The sequence below is a fragment of the Notolepis coatsorum genome (assembly GCF_963971535.1).
Source record: "Notolepis coatsorum genome assembly, chromosome: 7".
Classification (NCBI taxonomy): domain Eukaryota; kingdom Metazoa; phylum Chordata; class Actinopteri; order Aulopiformes; family Paralepididae; genus Notolepis; species Notolepis coatsorum.
The window spans coordinates 127,254,016-127,274,755 of NC_140171.1; the positions used below are offsets into that span (position 1 = coordinate 127,254,016).

The 20,740-nt window shown below is 45.9% G+C and overlaps 1 protein-coding gene across 1 annotated transcript in view; it reads right to left on the minus strand.

Moving 5' to 3' along the window:
- The window catches only part of septin9b (septin 9b), a 128,033-nt gene that overhangs the window by 32,037 nt on the left and 75,256 nt on the right, over window positions 1–20,740 (minus strand). Inside the window, 1 exon segment of the mRNA XM_084318539.1 lies at window positions 9,435–9,614. Within this exon segment, the coding sequence (XP_084174665.1) occupies window positions 9,435–9,614 (180 nt within the window).

Genomic DNA, 20,740 nt, shown 5'->3' on the forward strand with positions numbered 1-20,740 from the left:
GGGAAGGCCAGGGAGAACAAGTAGGTTTTCAAAAGTGATTTAAAAACCTGCAAGGTCTGGGCGGTCCCTAGTCTTGAGCCTAGTTCTAGGCACCACCAATAGCAGCTGATAAAGACTCCAGCTGGTTGTGTCTTTTCTGGAGAACTCGGTGAAGAAAGAAATTTCCAACATGTAAAATTTGGCAGTTACAATTGGATGTTATAGGGTGGAAAGTTTAAGACTTATTGTCAGGCGGCCGGGTAGTGCAGCGGACTAAGCGTCTGTCTACCACCACAGAGACAGTGGGATCGAATCCAGCTGTGGTGCTTCCGGCTTGGCCGACCGTCCATACTGACACAATTGGCAGTGTTAGAGGGTGGGAAACCCGGCGAGGGTGGGTCCTGGTCGTTGTAAACAGCGACTCCTACAGTTCGGTCGGGGCGCCTGCACAGCAAGGGAAGGATCTAAGAGAGGTAGTGTGACCTTCCACACGTTACACTCTCCCAGTGAGAGTCCGCGCTGCCAGGTGAAAAGAAGCGGTGGGCTGGCTACACATGTGTCGGAGGAAGCATGTGATAGTCTCCGCCCTCCCGGACCGACGGTAGGGGGTAGAGTGCGCAACGACCAGGAAGGGGATTGGGAATTGGCATAACGACTAACATTGGGATGGGAGAAAAACGGAAAAAGGAGGAAAAAAAAAATATATATCTAATCATCTTAAATCAACATCTGCAGACTGAATAGGCCTGTGTGAGATATGCTATTTGTAATAAAAACCTTTACTGCTTTTCGTGATGATTTAATTAATCATCATCATTCTTTTGAACAGAGACACATAGGGAATTAAAATATGATTCACATAATGACAATAATTCATTCTCTATTCGACGCCTGGAATGCACGAGACTGTGTGTCACACACAAGCCTCCACTAGTCTGTCTATACCTGAGAATAATTTCATAACATACTGTATCATCTTTCTCGCCCCAGATTAATCTTTCCTCCAGGTACAACGGTGCTACATGTAGCCACATGTTGATGTTGCAATGCAGAAAAGCAACAACGATATGAATCACTGAGATGTATATCTGAGACAAGCAAGAAGAGTTCAGAAGAAACCAAATAGTATAGACCACTGCACTTCCGCGTTACATTGAGCTCATGGAGGAGAGAGCGGGGGGAGAAAATTAATGAATGTGGATGAGAGCCTTGACATTAAGTGGTTGTAGCTACGGCTGTGGGGGTGCTGGAGACATGATCCAATAGACTTTTATAAGCCAGAGTCTCCTGAACACAGAGAGACCAATCCCAAGTCGATCGGCACTTCCTCGGCCGAGCTGTAGTCGTTTTTTTGCACCTACTCCCGAACTACGCATGCGCAGATTGATGAACCTAGACTCTGTGGGCAATCTGCGCATTCGTAGTTCAGGAGTAGGTGTGGAAAAGTGACTATAGCTCGGCCAAGAAAGTGCAGATCGACTTGGAATTGGTCTCTCCGTGTTCAGGAGACTCAGGCGTATACACGTCTATTGGATCATGTCTCCAGCACCCCCACACAAATTATACTCATTAACATTAACAGTCCACAATAAGCAAGTTATCACAGAATTAAAACATCATTGTACTGCATCTTTAAGAGAGAAAAAAACTGCACCATCAATCCTCTCATTACTTTGTCTTCATTTCGTCATATCCTACACCCATTACTCTCTGGCTTTATGCCGCGAGATACCAATGCTTTATGTAAAAAATTAAATATCTGTTTGTGGGATATCGCAACAGAACTGTGCTGACATTCCATGGAGCCGATACAAAACACGAGCCTGCAGGGCCTGAAAACCGACCCACTTCTACACTACCACTAAATGCCACCATGCTACCATGACCCAGACACAAACACTGCAACTTGATATCAAATCTGTAGAGGGACAGAGGCGAGGCCTTTTCGACAGCTCTTTATGGGGTTACTTGTGTCTCAGTGTGTGGCAAAAAAAAAACTAGCAACCAATCCGTATTGCTCTGGTTTACTTAGCTTGGGGCGAGGGTGCAAGTGTGTGTGTGTGTGTGTGTCTGCATGCATGTGCATGACGTATCCAAGGTGTATCCATTCCACCCAGTATGTGTGCAGCGTGTGTTTGAGAAGGTACACGCAGACGATGGTGGCTCTTCTTAATTGGTAGTGTCTTGAAGCTCCCTTAACAAGTGTGAGTTGCTCTCAGAGGAGTGTGTGCTTGAGCCGTCAGGGTAATGGCCGTCATTATACCACCATCTTTTCCTGACAGCCTCCTCTTATCCACTCAAGTGTGTGTGTGTGTGTGTGTGTGTGTGTGTGTGTGTGTGTGTGTGTGTGTGTGTGTGTGTGTGTGTGTGTGTGTGTGTGTGTGTGTGTGTGTGTGTGTGTGTGTGTGTGTGTGACGCGGAGATACACACACGTATCAATAAAGCGGCATCATCCTTTGGACGCCTACGCAGCAGGGTTTTTGAAAACCGAAACCTGAAGATCAGCACCAAGGTTGCAGTTTACAACGCAGTATGTCTCTCCACTCTGCTCTATGGAGCAGAATCCTGGACCCCATACCGCCGGCACATCACCAACCTGGACGCTTTCCACATCCGTTGCCTCCAAAGGATCCTCGGCCTGACCTGGGAAGATCGAGTGCCCCACACAGACATCCTCAACAACACCAACTCAATCTGTATGGCCGCAGCTGTGGCCAAAAAACATCTTCGTTGGATAGGGCACACCATACGTAAGCCTGACCACCGCCTGCCCCGCCAAGTCCTCTATGGCCAACTGAGAGGAGCAAAGCGGGCTGCTGGAGGCCAAAAGAGACGCTTTAAGGACTACACCAGGGACCTCCTAAAGTGTGCAAACATCACGCAGCTTGAAACTCTGGCACTCGACAGATCAGCCTGGCAAGTCACTTGTGCCACTGCAGTTTCCCAAATACACCAAACGAACCAAGACCGAAGATCTGAGAGGCGCACGCAACGACACCAGCGGGCGGCTGGCATCCCCCAGGTATCTGGCTTCCCTTGCGCCATCTGTGGACGGGTGTGCGGCTCAAGGATCGGACTCAACGCCCACGAGAAGTGGCACCAGCGGCAGCGGCGCTAACCCCCCCCCCCCCCCCCCCCCCTCTCCCCATCCCTGGAGCAAGCGTCAACATCGAACACGATGGACAGCTAAGAGAGTGTGTGTGTGTGTGTGTGTGTGTGTGTGTGTGTAATGCCTCACATTGAGGGACGGACTGCGCTTCAGACACACACACACAAGCAACATCAAAAGGCAGTTGATGAGGTCTCACACCGGTTCCTGACAGGGAGCGACGCGAGCGAGCGTGATTGCGAAAATGATTCAAATGTATTCGTTTCAATCAGACTATCCTGACCTACCGCGAGTGACAGCGAACTGAGCGGCGATGTCGCTCCCCCCTCAAATATTTGCTCGCTGTGTCTCTAGTTGAGCGTTTACGCGGCCGAGTCCCGCCCCTAAACACTTTTTATTGGTCGAGAATCGCAGGCTGCTTTGCCCCTGTGCTTCCAGGTAAATACACACACACAGACATACTCGGACAAGCGCCGCGTCATATCAGGACAGTGTCGCGCGCGATTTAGTCTCCAGTTCGCTCGCTCGCTGCCTGTCAGGAACCGGTGTCATGATGGTTGTAGAAATAAGCTATTTTCCAGTTCAGAGATGTGTTTATGTGTGTATGTGTGTGAGAGAGAGAGAGAGACCTAGCTGTCTGTGTCTTCTTCTGTATGGTGACTATCATGCCTGTCTCCACACACAGTGCTGTGTTGACCTTATTTATTTATTTAACATCGTTGGGTCAGAGCATCTTGTGTGGACATTGTTATTATCATACATTTATAGTTCATAATTGTAACGACTTCGCCGGCAGGGAGTCAAATGTGCACACAGTACTCCAGGGATATTCACAGGCTATTGTTTGGCCATAGCCCACATACAGTTACACACAAAAAGAGTTAGCTACGCTACGCTACCGGTTAGCTATGCTAAGCTACTGGGTACGACGCTATGCTAACAGTTAGCTACGCTACGGTTTAGCTATGATAAGCTACCGGGTACGACGCTATGCTAACAGTTAGCTAGCTAAGTTACTTGTGCTCCGTTGGGTACAGGTTGCTTCGCTCTCTTGTCAGGCACCAAGAGACACCAACCACCATACAGTTGTGTTGCTCCGTTCACTGCTCCGTTCACAGTCCGACACAGAGAGACGCCATTCCTGCCAAGAGACGTTTAGCTTCCCATACACCAAGAGACCGCACTCTCAGGTGTACTACCCTCTTACACCCTTAGCCCCCCCGCACCTCACCCATGAACCCACCAACCCCAGGGCACCTTCATCAAACACACAAGGAGCCCCAAGCTTAGTGGGCCGGATGATTGACAGCTAAACACCCCTCTCAGTACCCACACATGAACAGTTGGTCCCAATCAGGGTCGCTACAATATCAATAATTCTAGTCACTTATAATGTCCAAAAAAGCTTAGTAAAAGATTGAATCTTGTATTCAGAATTATCCTTCTAATTTCTTATAGTGGAGTGTGTTAAATGGTGTGTCCCACTCACCATATTCACACAGCAGCCATTTTACTCTTACATCATGCTCAGTTTGGGATTTCGTTCCACCCTGTTCCCACCCAAGGAAAGAAATCCCAAACTGAACATGACATAAGAGCAAACTGGCCACTGTGTTATAGTCAATGTAGCATAGTAGCCACACACTAATTTCTCCAACTTGTGACTATTTATTACACGTTAACGTTGCAGCTAGCATGTCGTTTGACACCTGCATAAAGGCTGGTAGCTGAAACCTTGCAGCTAGCTTGATGTTTGACACCTGCATAAAGGCTGGTAGCTGAAACATTGCAGCTACTGTAGCTTATAGTTTGACACCTGCATAAAGGCTGGTAGCTGAAACATTGCAGCTACTGTAGCTTATTGTTTGACACCTGCATAAAGGCTGGTAGCTGAAACATAGCAGCTACTGTAGCTTATTGTTTGACACCTGCATAAAGGCTGGTAGCTGAAACATTGCAGCTACTGTAGCTTATAGTTTGACACCTGCATAAAGGCTGGTAGCTGAAACATTGCAGCTACTGTAGCTTATTGTTTGACACCTGCATAAAGGCTGGTAGCTGAAACATAGCAGCTACTGTAGCTTATTGTTTGACACCTGCATAAAGGCTGGTAGCTGAAACATTGCAGCTACTGTAGGTTATTGTTTGACACATGCATAAAGGCTGGTAGCTGAAACATTGCAGCTACTGTAGCTTATTGTTTGACACCTGCATAAAGGCTGGTAGCTGAAACATTGCAGCTACTGTAGCTTATTGTTTGACACCTGCATAAAGGCTGGTAGCTGAAACATTGCAGCTACTGTAGCTTATTGTTTGACACATGCATAAAGGCTGGTAGCTGAAACATTGCAGCTACTGTAGCTTATAGTTTGACACCTGCATAAAGGCTGGTAGCTGAAACATTGCAGCTACTGTAGCTTATTGTTTGACACCTGCATAAAGGCTGGTAGCTGAAACATTGCAGCTACTGTAGCATGTTGTTTGACACATAAAGGCTGGTAGCTGAAACATTGCAGCTAGCATGTTGTTTGACACCTGCATAAAGGCTGGTAGCTGAAACCTTGCAGCTAGCATGTTGTTTGACACCTGCATAAAGGCTGGTAGTTAAAACCTTGCAGCTACTGTAGCTTATTGTTTGACACATGCATAAAGGCTGGTAGCTGAAACGGGATCAGCTATGTTCCCCGGGTTCTATGTTCCCCGCTTTGATTGATTAATAGATTGAACATTTTATAAATTTTTATTATTTTATTTAAGCATTACATCACACGCAGGAGTGGTTTGTGACCAATAAACCATGCCTAGGGGTGGTTGTTAGGCCCGAGGCGCAGCCGAGGGTCGTTAGACCCCCCTAGGCATGGTTTATTGGTCACAAATCACGACTGCACGTGGTGTAAAGCTTTTATACAACTGCCAGATTCATCCAACCTTATTTCTATACAATAAACACACATTAATCGAAGATTTATTGAAAAAACCATCCGCCAGAAAAAGTAGTTCCCACAACTCCATGTGGAAGCAGCTTGAAGTGCATCCAACCAAACTAACACATCCAACTGTGTATTATTGGAATGATTGAGAGAAGTTGCCTCATGTGGAAGCAGCTTGAAGTGCATCCAACCAACTAACACATCCAACTGTGTATTATTGGAATGATTGATTGAAAATTTATTAAAACGTTTTCTTTGCCCTATAGGAAAAAAACGTTTTCTTCGCCCTATTTTTTTATTTATTTCTTTTAGCCTAAACTTAACCAGTTGGAAACCAGGGGTACAGTAATAAAATTAGCAATCAACCAATCAATCAATTCAATAGACCATGCTCACTTAAAACAGCGCTGCTTCTCTCTCAGTCTGACTCCCCCGCTGTTGCAGACAGGAGTGTGTGTGTGTGTGTGTGCGTGTGTGTGTGTGTGTGTGTGTGTCACAGTGTGTGTGTGCGTGTGTGTGTGTGTGTGTGTGTGTGTGTGTGTGTGTGTGTGTGTGTGTGTATGTGTGTGTGTGTGTTTGTGGGTACGCCAGCGTCGGACAGTGTGAGAGAGAACGCAGTAGAAAGTAGGAAGGAAGAAATTTAAATCAATCAATTAATCTATCAATCAATCCGCGATTTTTCTTTTGTTCTAGATTGAGTCAAGACCCATCAATTACATCATCCAACATTGTTTAAAATACTAACACATTCCCCTTGACAGAATCGCTTCATATTTAGTCGTTATGGTGCTTTCAACATAACCATTTGTTGTCCGAGATCCTGTTTTCTCCCGGAGTGAGCCGGGGAGGGTTATGTGATTTGGTTGTGGGCGGGTCCTGAGCCCAGGACCGTGGATTGTTGAAAATAAAGACGTGTGAATGGCCAATCAGAATCGAGAAATTTGCATGCCGTTGTATAATAATTATTAATGTCCGCCTTGTTTCGAATGGTTAAGCTTAGGCCCTCTTTCGAACTGGTTAAGGTTAGAGTTTCGAATCAGGGCTGGTGGTCTAAAATTTGCAATCAATCAATCAATCAAAGCGGGGAACATAGAACCCGGGGAACATAGACATGCTCCCGCTGAAACATTGTTTGACACCTTGTTACGGACCCTGTCGTTATGTATTTAAGCATTACATCACACGCAGGAGTGGTTTGTGACCAATAAACCATGCCTAGGGGTGGTTGTTAGGCCCGAGGCGCAGCCGAGGGTCGTTAGACCCCCCTAGGCATGGTTTATTGGTCACAAATCACGACTGCACGTGGTGTAAAGCTTTTATACAACTGCCAGATTCATCCAACCTTATTTCTATACAATAAACACACATTAATCGAAGATTTATTGAAAAAACCATCCGCCAGAAAAAGTAGTTCCCACAACTCCATGTGGAAGCAGCTTGAAGTGCATCCAACCAAACTAACACATCCAACTGTGTATTATTGGAATGATTGAGAGAAGTTGCCTCATGTGGAAGCAGCTTGAAGTGCATCCAACCAACTAACACATCCAACTGTGTATTATTGGAATGATTGATTGAAAATTTATTAAAACGTTTTCTTTGCCCTATAGGAAAAAAACGTTTTCTTCGCCCTATTTTTTTATTTATTTCTTTTAGCCTAAACTTAACCAGTTGGAAACCAGGGGTACAGTAATAAAATTAGCAATCAACCAATCAATCAATTCAATAGACCATGCTCACTTAAAACAGCGCTGCTTCTCTCTCAGTCTGACTCCCCTGCTGTTGCAGACAGGAGTGTGTGTGTGTGTGTGTGCGTGTGTGTGTGTGTGTGTGTGTGTGTGTCACAGTGTGTGTGTGCGTGTGTGTATGTGTGTGTGTGTGTGTGTGTGTGTGTGTGTGTGTGTGTGTATGTGTGTGTGTGTGTTTGTGGGTACGCCAGCGTCGGACAGTGTGAGAGAGAACGCTGCAAGAAAGTAGGAAGGAAGAAATTTAAATCAATCAATTAATCTATCAATCAATCCGCGATTTTTCTTTTGTTCTAGATTGAGTCAAGACCCATCAATTACATCATCCAACATTGTTTAAAATACTAACACGTTCCCCTTGACAGAATCGCTTTATATTTAGTCGTTATGACGCTATCAACATATCCATTTGTTAAAGATTATTGTCCGCCATCTTGTTTTTTCCGACGGAGTGATCCGGCGGAGTGATGTGATTCGGTGGTGGGCGGGTCCTGGGACCAGGAGCGTGGATTATGAAGGATACATACGTGTAAATGGACTGTTTCAGCCAATCAGAATAGAGAAATTTGCATGCCGTTGTATAAGTATATAGAGGGAGTAATGTATGTTATCTGTTGTGTGTGTGTATAGGCATGTTTTGGTTGTTCTGTTTTTGTCTCCCTCCTGTGTAACATATCCCATTCTCAGGTGTCTCCCAGTTGCAGCACCAGCAGCCAGCTGGTCAATCAGCAACTCACCCCAGTGCAACGGCAGGTGAAGCTGATCTGCAATCAACATCCACTCTCCCTTTATATATCCCATTTTGTGGAGTGTTAGTTAGCTCTCTGGTTCATTGGTTGTGGTAACTATATTCTGTGTCTTTGTGGTAGAGCTCTCTCTGTCGTTTGCTATATAGACGTGGCTCTTTGTGTGTGAGAGCTAGTCAAAGCTCTGTGTGAACTGGTTTTGTGTGAGAGCTAGTCAAAGCTCTGTGTGAGCTGGTATTGTGTGAGAGCTGGTCAAAGCTCTGGTTGTCTATAGTACTATAGCATAGTATCTTTTGTGTTCCTTATTGTTGCACATTTCTGTTAACCTTAACCTTTGGATATTTGTTTATTCCCTGTTCACCCAGCCTATGGTGATTGTCTTTCTTTTGTATTAATCTTTTGTTTTCGCACACAGGGACATTGAGGACAGGAAGATACCCTGGGGTCTACATTTTTTTGCATCACGTAGGTGACCTGCTGTTAAAAACACCAGTCTTAGAAGTGAGCACCGCCACCTGTACTTTTGGGCGTCCGCGCCTGTAAGGGGGGGTGGGCTTTCATTTCCTTTTGATATTTCATTTGGTGCCACTGGTAGTCCTCCTTGATCTGTGTTGCTGAGTTTTTGTGTTTAGAAATAATAAATACTATTATTTTGCAAATTGTTTCATGGTTTTGTGTCACTGCACCCTCACCTACCCTGTCTGTGGCCTTGTGTTGCGTCTCCTTACTGGGGTACGTAACACACCTGCATAAAGGCTGGTAGCTGAAACCTTGCAGCTACAGTAGCATGTCGTTTGACACAAAGGCTGGTAGCTGAAACATTGCAGGTTGGTGTAATAACTTGTCAAAGGAAGGGGGAATACGCGGATGGTACGTTGACCTAGCTTCCTGCCTACTGTATGTGTTGTTTTTGTCTCTCACTCACCCACAACCATGATGTTGAGCTCAAAGCCTTGTTTCATAGCCTTCCTTCTCATCTGCTCCAAGATGGCGTCAATGCCCACGTAGCTGAAATCGCTGGCATGCTGCTTGTCCCCCTTGCCCTGGGGGTGGGGGGGCTTGGCAGACTCAGACATGTTGCTATGGTTCGGATTGACCTCTGACCCTGATGGGAAAAGAGAAAGGGAGAGAAGAAAAGATTTCAGGTGACGGTATAAATGGAGAGGCGTTAATAATAAATTAATATTTTGTTTAATATTCAGCCCAAAGGATGAATAAGTATGAGAACAAAGGAAAGTGGGAATTAAGGCTAAGGCTGTGCTTCAGGTTTGATCAGCAATGGCTATAATAATAAAAGTATGAAAAACAAACGCACAGACAAGATAAGATATTCCTTTATTGGTCCCCTATGGGAAATTCAGGCAGCATGGGGAGGGGAGGTACAGGTAGTAGAAGACATGGTACAGGTCATAGAATTATAGTACAGTGGAGAAGTAAAAAAAATAAAAAATAAAAAAGGCAGTGTAAACAATATAACTAACACTCTCCGTTATATTTGCCCTACAATAAATATAGTTACAATATATATAATATAATAATCTAATATAATAAAAAAATAAAAAAGCTAAATATATGCTCTGATGAAGTGTACAGTATACACATAAGGTGCAGTATGCATAAGGTATGTCACGTCTTGTGCCGCTATCTGTGCTTGAATTGACCATTTCAACGACTCTTTGAAGTAAGGCTGTATGAGTCCATGTGCAAAATGTACTGAAAAATGATCTCAGTTGCAGGCAACCTTGATCTGAGACCCGTGGAGTCTGGTGACTCATTTCCTGTATGAAACCAGATGCACTCGAGACGCCAAACTGCTGTCTCTTTATACTCATGGACTTGGTGATAATCTGTCAGCTCTCCGCAGGAACCCCACTCTTACAGAGGGGTAAACACACATGCACACACACACACCATGAAATCGCCAAAAACCTCACTCAAAGCACCCCCAACCCCCCCAAGCAGTTCTAAAACGCAGGCTTCCAGTCCCAGGCCCCCTCAAAGTTCAGACTGGGGCAGAGACACCCCACAATGCACCCTGAGACGGGCCAATAAATCACAGACAGGAAAAGTGAGCACATCTGCTTCTATACCCTCGTGTAAATCTTAACCTGCACCCATCTCATCACCGTGGCTTAAACCTTCCCAAAATAATCATTCGCAGTCTTGTTAGCTTGTCAGAAATAACAGGATGTTGGCTACAACATGTGGATGGATAGGGTACACTAGGTACAATAATGGGAAAACAAACACAGATGTGAGGCGGAGGTGTGGATTGAAGTGGACCTCACACACATAAATCCTTTTAAGAAGACGAGACAAGCTTTTGACACTTGCCATGGAAAATCACATCTTACCTCGCTTCAGCAAGAGCCGGTGTTGCGCGAGAAGAAGATGCTAGACCTTTCAATAAGTTATTAAAAGGATAGAGGGGCTAAACCGCACTACAAGTATGAGGCTAATCTGGAGAAGCGAACTGAACAGGCAGACTGCAGCACAACACTGTCTCCTGAGAGAGGTGCTCGTTTGACGTCAAGACACACACACACACAAATGCATGCACACACCTACTTGTTATAGGAGGAAACTGTGTTTTCCGTTTGATTCAAAGTTGTGGTATCCTGCATGCTGTGAGCACACAGACATTCTAGACCACAGAGACAGACATATACCTATAGTTGAAACAGCCCAACCTCCCAAAAAGAAGTAGAATATATCTCAGTGGGGGGGCAAAAATACAGTAACATCCTTTGCATAAACAGTGCACACAGACAAGCATGAATCTCAAGCTTGTATTAAGGACGGCAAGCTGGCCACACTACAGCTGTTATTGTGTTTCCTCGAATAACAGAAAGGATGGACTAAAACATACAGTACATACTTTTTAAAAAGAAGAACATTGATGCTCCTCTTTGCTATTTTCTATGTCTATTTTATTAGTCTATTATTGCACAATCGATGCAGGCATGACCACCCGCATTTCACTGTATGCCCTCAGGTATGTACTGTATGTGACAAATAAACCTCTTGATTCTTGCTTTTGATACGTTTTTGCACGGGTGATCATGTCACTGTGGCATCGTCATGGTAACAAGCTATTGATTAGTTATGAATTCAGATGAAGGAAGTAGACAAGATGTGGAACCTTCGCCCTGCTATCTCAACTTCCTGTTCACCCTTCTGTCATCACTATCACAAACACACAGAAACATATAGAGTAGACTATAAAGGGCATGTATTGCTTAAGACTAATGTTTTAGTTGTACAACTAGGAGGAGCAGACTTTCCACACAAAGAAAGCCCTCCGTGAGCTCTATGTGACTTTGTCCTGGAAAAGTGCAAGAATAATGCATGCTGCACCCCTCCTCCTCCTCCTCCTCCCCCCATTGAGACAGCTGTAATTTCAGTCTAACCCAGACTCATCTTCAGTAACTACCTAGCACACACACACACACACACACACACACACACACACACACACACACACACACACACACACACACACACACACACACACACACACACACACACACACACACACACACACACACACACACACACACACACACACACACACACACACACACACACACACACACACACACACACACACACACACACGGTGATTTGCAGGGAGTGATTTGAGGGTTTATGAAGGTGGATAACAACCTGTTTGTTCAATGTGCACCGAGGGAAAGCAGCAATCTACATTTACAATCTTCCCCTTGTTAATTTGGAACAAGGAGAGACTGTAATGAAGCACCACTGCCACCATAGACCTCAAGTATTGACATCAAGCTGTAGCCCTATTTTCAGACATTTCGCCTAAAGGTACATGCCTAAGTAAATGGAAGATTGCTCCACTTCTGCAACGTCAATTTGCATGTTCTTGGTATCTAGGAACATCTAGGGACCTGGGGGTATGTATTTCCAGTGTCAGAAATATTGTGTCTGTTACACTGTGTTAGTAGGGATGACTGACCAAGCCGGAGGTACCGCTGACAGCTGGATTCGATCCCAGAGTATCAGCGGTGGTAGGCGAGTGCTTAGTCCACTGCGCTACCCAGCCACTCCTTAAAATATTTTTTCTTTCCATCTTTGATTGAAAATTAACAATGTTTTCCGTTCCTGTAATGACCAGTAATCCTGTTCTTTACACTGCATTTGGGATTAATGGTAAAGTGATGTTTTACAGGAGTAGCCTTGCTACTTAGTTTAAAGAGCCACATTGCACTAAACACTAAAGGAGCGGATGTTGAAACATTGCTCCTCCCCCACTATGAGTGCGACCTGAGGCTGGTGATGTCAGGGGCCCTGCCTGTGCTGCAGAGCTAACATAGTTTGGGCTAATAGTGACTTTTGCTTTTTTAACTGCTGCTTTAACACAAACATTAGCTAATAGCTACCAAAATTACAAAGCCCCACCCTCCCCCACCCACACACACACGCACACTTTTAATGTTTCATTTGAATCTGCAGATACATGCAGGTTCAATTTGCTTTTAAGGACATTTATGGTTACAAAAAGCATCTTCTCTGGTGCTTGTTTGACACACACAAACACACACACACACACAAACACACACACATATCTCCCCTTAACACTTTTACGACCGATGGGCTTAGTCTAATTAGTGGCTAGAGGACCGGGGAATGTAAACAAACATGTGGGTTTTGTAACAGCTATATCTATACTTTATAGTGTTGCTATCTGTCCATTCTCATTGTCAATTGAGTGCATAAACCGACCCTTCAAAATGGCTTAAAGAAAAAAAAATGCATCGGTAGGTTGTCATTTTATAGCGCCGTGAATATAAGCTTTATCGCAGATTTCGTCTCATCTATTTTCTGGAAAGCTAGTTATGAAGCTAAAGGCTACTAACGTTATATTAAACGGCATTTCCGTTTTATATATGCTAAAGAAATAACACAAACTGCATATGATCCAGGCTGTCCCAAAGCATGTATGGATGAAAGGGGGGAGGCGGGGGACGTCGATTAGTATTATTGATTACCAATACAGTGTCCGTGTAACTAGTCACATTCACTGATAGACTGCTTGCCTTGCACAGCAATGTCCGATCCGGCTGTAAATTAGGTGATAAAGGTCTTACCATGTGCCCGTGGGATACCCTCCAGCATTTCCCCATTATCGATCGGCATCTGGTAGATCGATATGTCCATTGGTTGATGATAAATCCTCTTATTCCATGGTGAAATCTGCGATTCGAAACGTAATACACGGTGCATGATGTTCGTTTCGGATCAGGGTAATATGATCCTCCATTGGAAGGTAAAAAAAAATTCCATTCGCCCACAATGATACTGCAGTGGAGCGATGGCGCCCCTAAGAGGATCTGGCCGGTATTGCATGTTGCCGATTCCACAGAGGAGGGTAGATCTGCAGAGCCGATCAGGGATCTTGATCCTGTTATTAATATGGAATAAAACAATAACAACTTGCCACGGCTATATACGTGCCTCTGGTCCACAACGCATGGCACCGAAACCCGTATAAACTTGTGGCTGGTCCTTAATGTGTTAAGAGTAACTGAATGAACATGAGTACCTCTGAACTGAATGACCTTTTCTTACCACAGAGCCAGATCAATGGTGATCTAATATAATGAAGGACCACACCACACCTCTAGTCTCTAGTAGAATGGAGGAGGACCACACCACACCTCTAGTCTCTAGTAGAATGGAGGAGGACCACACCACACCTCTAGTCTCTAGTAGAATGGAGGAGGACCACACCACACCTCTAGTCTCTAGTAGAATGGAGGAGGACCACACCACACCTCTAGTCTCTAGTAGAATGGAGGAGGACCACACCACACCTCTAGTCTCTAGTAGAATGGAGGAGGACCACACCACACCTCTAGTCTCTAGTAGAATGGAGGAGGACCACACCACACCTCTAGTCTCTAGTAGAATGGAGGAGGACCACACCACACCTCTAGTCTCTAGTAGAATGGAGGAGGACCACACCACACCTCTAGTAGAATGGAGGAGGACCACACCACACCTCTAGTCTCTAGTAGAATGGAGGACCACACCACACCTCTAGTCTCTAGTAGAATGGAGGACCACACCTCTAGTCTCTCCACCGTGACCTCAGCTCCCACACACTCTATGGTGATAGTGATTCATTATGGCCATCATACCACAAGATACCACATCATCTCTCATGCGGCTTGGCAAAAAGAAAAAGATTCCCCCACAACATTATCATGACTAAAAAAATCCAACAAAATGTGCCCGTCATTAATCAATAAGATTGATGGCAGAGTATTGGGTTTTGTTTTTGCGATCGCTCCCTCGACCAGAGCAGCATTCCCTTTATGCTAGGCCATTACTTCACCATTAAAAACACACCGACATTAAACGTACAGGAGGGAAGTTAGACACTGCATCAACGTTGTAACAGGAACCCTTCTTGGAAGGAAACTGCATTGCTGTCTGCCGGAGAGGATTTACAGCAGCGTGTCCTCAGGAAACCCTCTGTACAATAGACCTCGCCTGGAACAGACGGGTGAGAGATGTGTAACGTCAAAGGCACACGTCACAAAAAGAAACCCTAATGATTTAAATTATTTACTTTGCACTAGGGCTGGGTTAAAAACATTGATTTCCCGATTCTGAATCGATCTTCATTTGAATTAGCGATTATCGGTTCATAAAATCCCAAGATCGATCTTAAAAAAATATATATATATTTATCGTTATGCCAATTCCCTTCCTGGTCGTTGTCGGTCTGGGGAGGGTGTAGACCAGGGGTCGGCAATTAAGTTTGGCCTCGGGATAGGAATTTTCCATTGGTTCGCCCAGCCCACGTGACCATTTCTAGCATTTCCATTGGCTATAGTGACAGACATAGATAATGATTGTGGAAATACAACAAATCTATGAAACCACTAACTGAGACATCACCCAGACGTGACATATGCAAAAGCCAATGTTCCAATAAAAAGTACATTCATGTACTGTAACTGCTTGAGAGTCAATTCTTAATGTAAACATTGATATTTTTAACAATGCAACATGTTAGAGGGTTCCTTGAACCATTTACATTTTATAGCATTGAATCGAATGTGATCGGAAATCAAATCGATTCGGGACCTTGTGAATCGGAATCTAATAGTTTTGGGAAATCAGTGGCGATACCCAGCCCCCTACTTTGCACATACATAATCCCACACATATTTCCCTAAACAGCTTTGCACACATTAGTTAATAGTTTGAGAGTTGAGTGTGAGTGTAAATATGTCCTCCAATTATATGACACAGAATCCTTGTGTCAATAGGGATTGCTATTTTTTCTCTACATAATTGTATTGAGCTGCAATTAACATGACACAAGGATCCAGTGTTCTCCAATGACATCACTAGTGGACATATTCAAACTCATTATCTCTCAATAACTGTCAAACTGAATGAATGTGTGCAAAACACTGTGTTTACAGCTTGATATGATATTATATATGATAAAATTATTAAGGCTGCCAAAGTTAACGCGGTATTAACGCACAATTCTATTAACGCCACTATTTCTTTGAACTCACGATTAACTTTTTAGAAAAAAAGAAAAAAAATCATTTTTTTTAACTAGACTGTTATTGATACGCTCATTGATACTACAGTATGTTTGTTTCTGACTCAAAGTGTGTGTGCGTGTGCGTGTGTGTGTGTGTGTGTACTCAGCCCTTGTGTGGGTGAATGTAACAAGTTCCTAATGTTTTCTTTCCCCTATTATTTCATGCACACTTTATTCATTGTTTTAAATTATTATTTTCTTTTAAGTTATTTTGTGCATCACTCGGTTTTGAATTTGATGCAAATTTGCAATGCCTGAGGGTCATCCTTTTGTGTTAAATGGCTGCATAAATCATTTGTTGACTCATGTTGATAAGAGTATTAAAACTTGGAACTTGAAAAAGATTTTATAGTGCTGCCATCATTCAATCCTATAAGCTTGTTCAAGATTATATGCAAAATAAATCAGCATTGTGTTTTGGTGAAGTGCCCCTTTAAGTATTGCTATGACATTGACCAAGACCTTGTTAGTCCATTTTGATAGGCTTTTTCCCCCTTGCTGAGTGACTTATTTCCTGAAGGTTTTTTGTACATACATTTCTGGATAGGCTTAAGTATGAGATGTAATTATAATAATAATAAATGTATTTTATATAGCGCCTTACATTAGGCATCTCAAAGCACTTGATACATACATGGCATTATAGCAGTCCATGGACAAACAGTACATGGACTTTCACAATGACGACATGGTGGGAATAATACAGAGAGAGGGAGACAGTTTAGAGACAAGACAGAGAACTTTTTAAATAAATAATAATACTAAAATATAGGTGTGTACAGATGTGAAAATGTAAGTGATGCAGGGGTTGGGGGATCAGGAGTGAGGGTATGCAAGATTGAACAGGTGGGTTTTGAGGTGGGACTTTCTACGGATGGGGCTTCTTTGATGTGTAATGGGAGTTGATTCCAGAGTCGGGGAGCAGCGGAGGAGAATGATTTGTTTTCTGTGGACTTAAGGCCTTGTGGACTTGGTGTGCTCAGAAGGGCTAAGTTGGATGAGCGGAGTGAGCGGGAGGGAGTGTAGTGTTGAAGGAGGTTGTAGATGTAATCAGGTGCTAGGGAGTGGAGGGCTTTGTAAGTGAGGAGACAGATCTTAAAGTCAATCCTATACTTGACAGGGAGCCAGTGAAGTGAGGAGAGGACAGGTGTGATGTGGGAGAACTTGGGGCAGCGGGTGATGATGCGGGCTGAGGTGTTCTGATTAGTTGAAGTTTATGGAGGGATTTAGATGTTGAGCCAATGAGTAATGCATTACAGTAATCTAGACGGGAGAAAATGAGGGCATGAACCAGCTTCAGTGTCGGAGGGGGACAGTAGTGGTCTAATGCGTGAAATGTTCCTGAGATGAAAGTAGCATGTCTTGGTGAGGTTGTTGATGTGTGGTTTGAATGATAGTTTGGGGTCAAAAAGAACACCTACGTTTTTCACTGTGGGGGAGGGGAGGATAGAGTGGTTGTTGATGGATATGGAGCAGTCAGGGTTTTTACGGAGAAGGTGAGGTGTGCCCATTACAAGGATTTCGGTTTCAGTGCTATTGAGTTGGAGAAGGTTGTGATTCATCCAGCTTTCTATTTCAGAGAGGCAGGAGGAGAGGGCAATAGTAGCAGGCAGCAGTGGTGTCGGGAGGGGAGTGAATGTATAACTGTGTGTAATCGGCACAAGGACAGCCCTAGTGTGTCTTTAATGGAGGACTGTCCTAGTGTATACATGTGTCTTTAATGGAGGACTGTCCTAGTGTATACATGTGTCTTTAATGGAGGACCGTCCTAGTGTATACATGCGTCTTTAATGGAGGACCGTCCTAGTGTATACATGTGTCTTTAATGGAGGACTGCCCTCCCGGCCCACCTCCAACCCCTCACTCTCTCAACCCACTGACGTGTGTACGGCACTGAGCAGGACTAATGCACCAAAGGCAGCTGGCCCTGATGGCAGCCCCGGCCGTGTGCTCAGGAGCTGCGCTGAGCAGCTGAGCGAGGTCTTAACTGACATCTTCAACCTGTCACTAGCCCAGGCAGTTGTCCCAGCATGCTTTAAAACCACCTCCATCGTGCCAGTGCCAAAACACTCCTCTGCCTCGAGCCTTAACGACGTCTGGCCTGTCGCCCTCATCCCCATTATCATGAAGTGCTTCGAGAGGCCGGTCCGTGCTCACCTCAAATCTGACCTCTCACCCTCACCGGACAGTCACCAATTCACCTACCGTGAGAACAGGACCACAGTGGACCTCAGCGCTACATTCCGCCCACTCCCACCTGGATGAGAGCAATTCCCATGTGAGAATGCTGTTCCTAACCAACAGACTGCAGTTTATTAGGATAGACAATCTCACCTCCTACACCCTCACCCTGAACACCAGCGTCCCGCAAGGTTGTGTGCCGAGCCCCCTTCTCTATTCCCTCTTCAATCACGACTGCACACCTATACATTGCACAAACACCATTGACAAGTTTGCATATATGACAACGGTGGGCCTCATCAAACACCACGATGAGTCGGCCTACAGGGAGGAGGTCCAGCACCTGGCCTATAGGGAGGAGGTCCAGCACCGGGCCTACAGGGAGGAGGTCCAGCACCTGGCCTATAGGGAGGAGGTCCAGCACCGGGCCTATAGGGAGGAGGTCCAGCACTGGGCCTATAGGGAGGAGGTCCAGCACTGGGCCTACAGGGAGGAGGTCCAGCACCGGGCCTATAGGGAGGAGGTCCAGCACCTGGTCTACAGGGAGGAGGTCCAGCACTGGGCCTACAGGGAGGAGGTCCAGCACCTGGCCTATAGGGAGGAGGTCCAGCACCGGGCCTATAGGGAGGAGGTCCAGCACTGGGCCTACAGGGAGGAGGTCCAGCACCGGGCCTATAGGGAGGAGGTCCAGCACCTGGCCTATAGGGAGGAGGTCCAGCACCTGGCCTATAGGGAGGAGGTCCAGCACCGGGCCTATAGGGAGGAGGTCCAGCACCGGGCCTACAGGGAGGAGGTCCAGCACCGGGCCTATAGGGAGGAGGTCCAGCACCTGGCCTATAGGGAGGAGGTCCAGCACCTGGCCTATAGGGAGGAGGTCCAGCACCGGGCCTATAGGGAGGAGGTCCAGCACCGGGCCTACAGGGAGGAGGTCCAGCACCGGGCCTATAGGGAGGAGGTCCAGCACCGGGCCTATAGGGAGGAGGTCCAGCACCGGGCCTACAGGGAGGAGGTCCAGCACCGGGCCTATAGGGAGGAGGTCCAGCACCGGGCCTATAGAGAGGAGGTCCAGCACCTGGCCTATAGGGAGGAGGTCCAGCACCGGGCCTATAGGGAGGAGGTCCAGCACCGGGCCTACAGGGAGGAGGTCCAGCACCGGGCCTATAGGGAGGAGGTCCAGCACCGGGCCTATAGAGAGGAGGTCCAGCACCTGGCCTATAGGGAGGAGGTCCAGCACCGGGCCTATAGGGAGGAGGTCCAGCACCGGGCCTACAGGGAGGAGGTCCAGCACCGGGCCTATAGGGAGGAGGTCCAGCACCTGGCCTATAGGGAGGAGGTCCAGCACCTGGCCTATAGGGAGGAGGTCCAGCACTGGGCCTACAGGGAGGAGGTCCAGCACCGGGCCTATAGGGAGGAGGTCCAGCACTGGGCCTACAGGGAGGAGGTCCAGCACCGGGCCTATAGGGAGGAGGTCCAGCACCGGGCCCTCAACACCAACAAAACCAAGGAGCTCATGGTGGACTTCAGGAAGACAGAGCCAGCGCGCCGCATGCCCTCGTCCACATCAACAGGACGGAGGTCAGGCGTGTCTCCAGCTTCAAATTCCTGGGAGTCCACATCTCCGAGGACCTCTCTTGGCCCCTCAACACCTCGGAGTCGTCACTGGTCAAGAAGGCTCACCAGCACCTCCTCTTCTTGAGGAGACTGAGGAAAGCCCACCTGTCTCCTCAGATTCGGGTGAACTTTTACCGGTGCGCCATAGAAAGCATACTCGCCAACTGCATCACAGTGTGGTACGGCAACTGCACTGCAGAGGGTGGTGACAACCGCCCAACGCATCACCGGTACATCACTCCCTGCAATTTAGTCTATCCATCACAAACGGTGGCTGAGGAAGGAAGGCCCGCTGCATTGTCAAGGACACCTCTCACCCCACATGTACCGTTTGCCCTCCTCCCCTCCAGGAGACGCTACAGGAACCTCCGCTCCAAGTCAAGCAGACTCCGGAACAGCTTCTTTCCCTCAGCTGTCATCTCTCTGAACTCTGTGCCACGTTGACACCCCCGCCCGCAAACATAATAAACTCCCGACTCCATTGCCTACACACCCTAGGCTCCGTTACCCATACTGTACGACTCTGTTGCCTATAATCAATTTATACCTACCTACTGCCCAACACTGTAATCATAGTGATAATAATACACTTTATTTGTATAGCACCTTTCATACAAGAATTGCAACTCAAAGTGATTCACAGCAGCATTGCATAAATTGGCTTAAAATTAGCACAACATTTTGTCAAGGCACAGAACATCAAATCAAGAGTTCCTTTATAGGTAATCATAATAATAGTAACTATCCACCTCATACTATAGTCTACCCATAATACTCTGTATGATACTGTACCATACAAGTGCCAATCGACATGTGATTGGTCGCGCCGTGTTCAGGAGACTCGG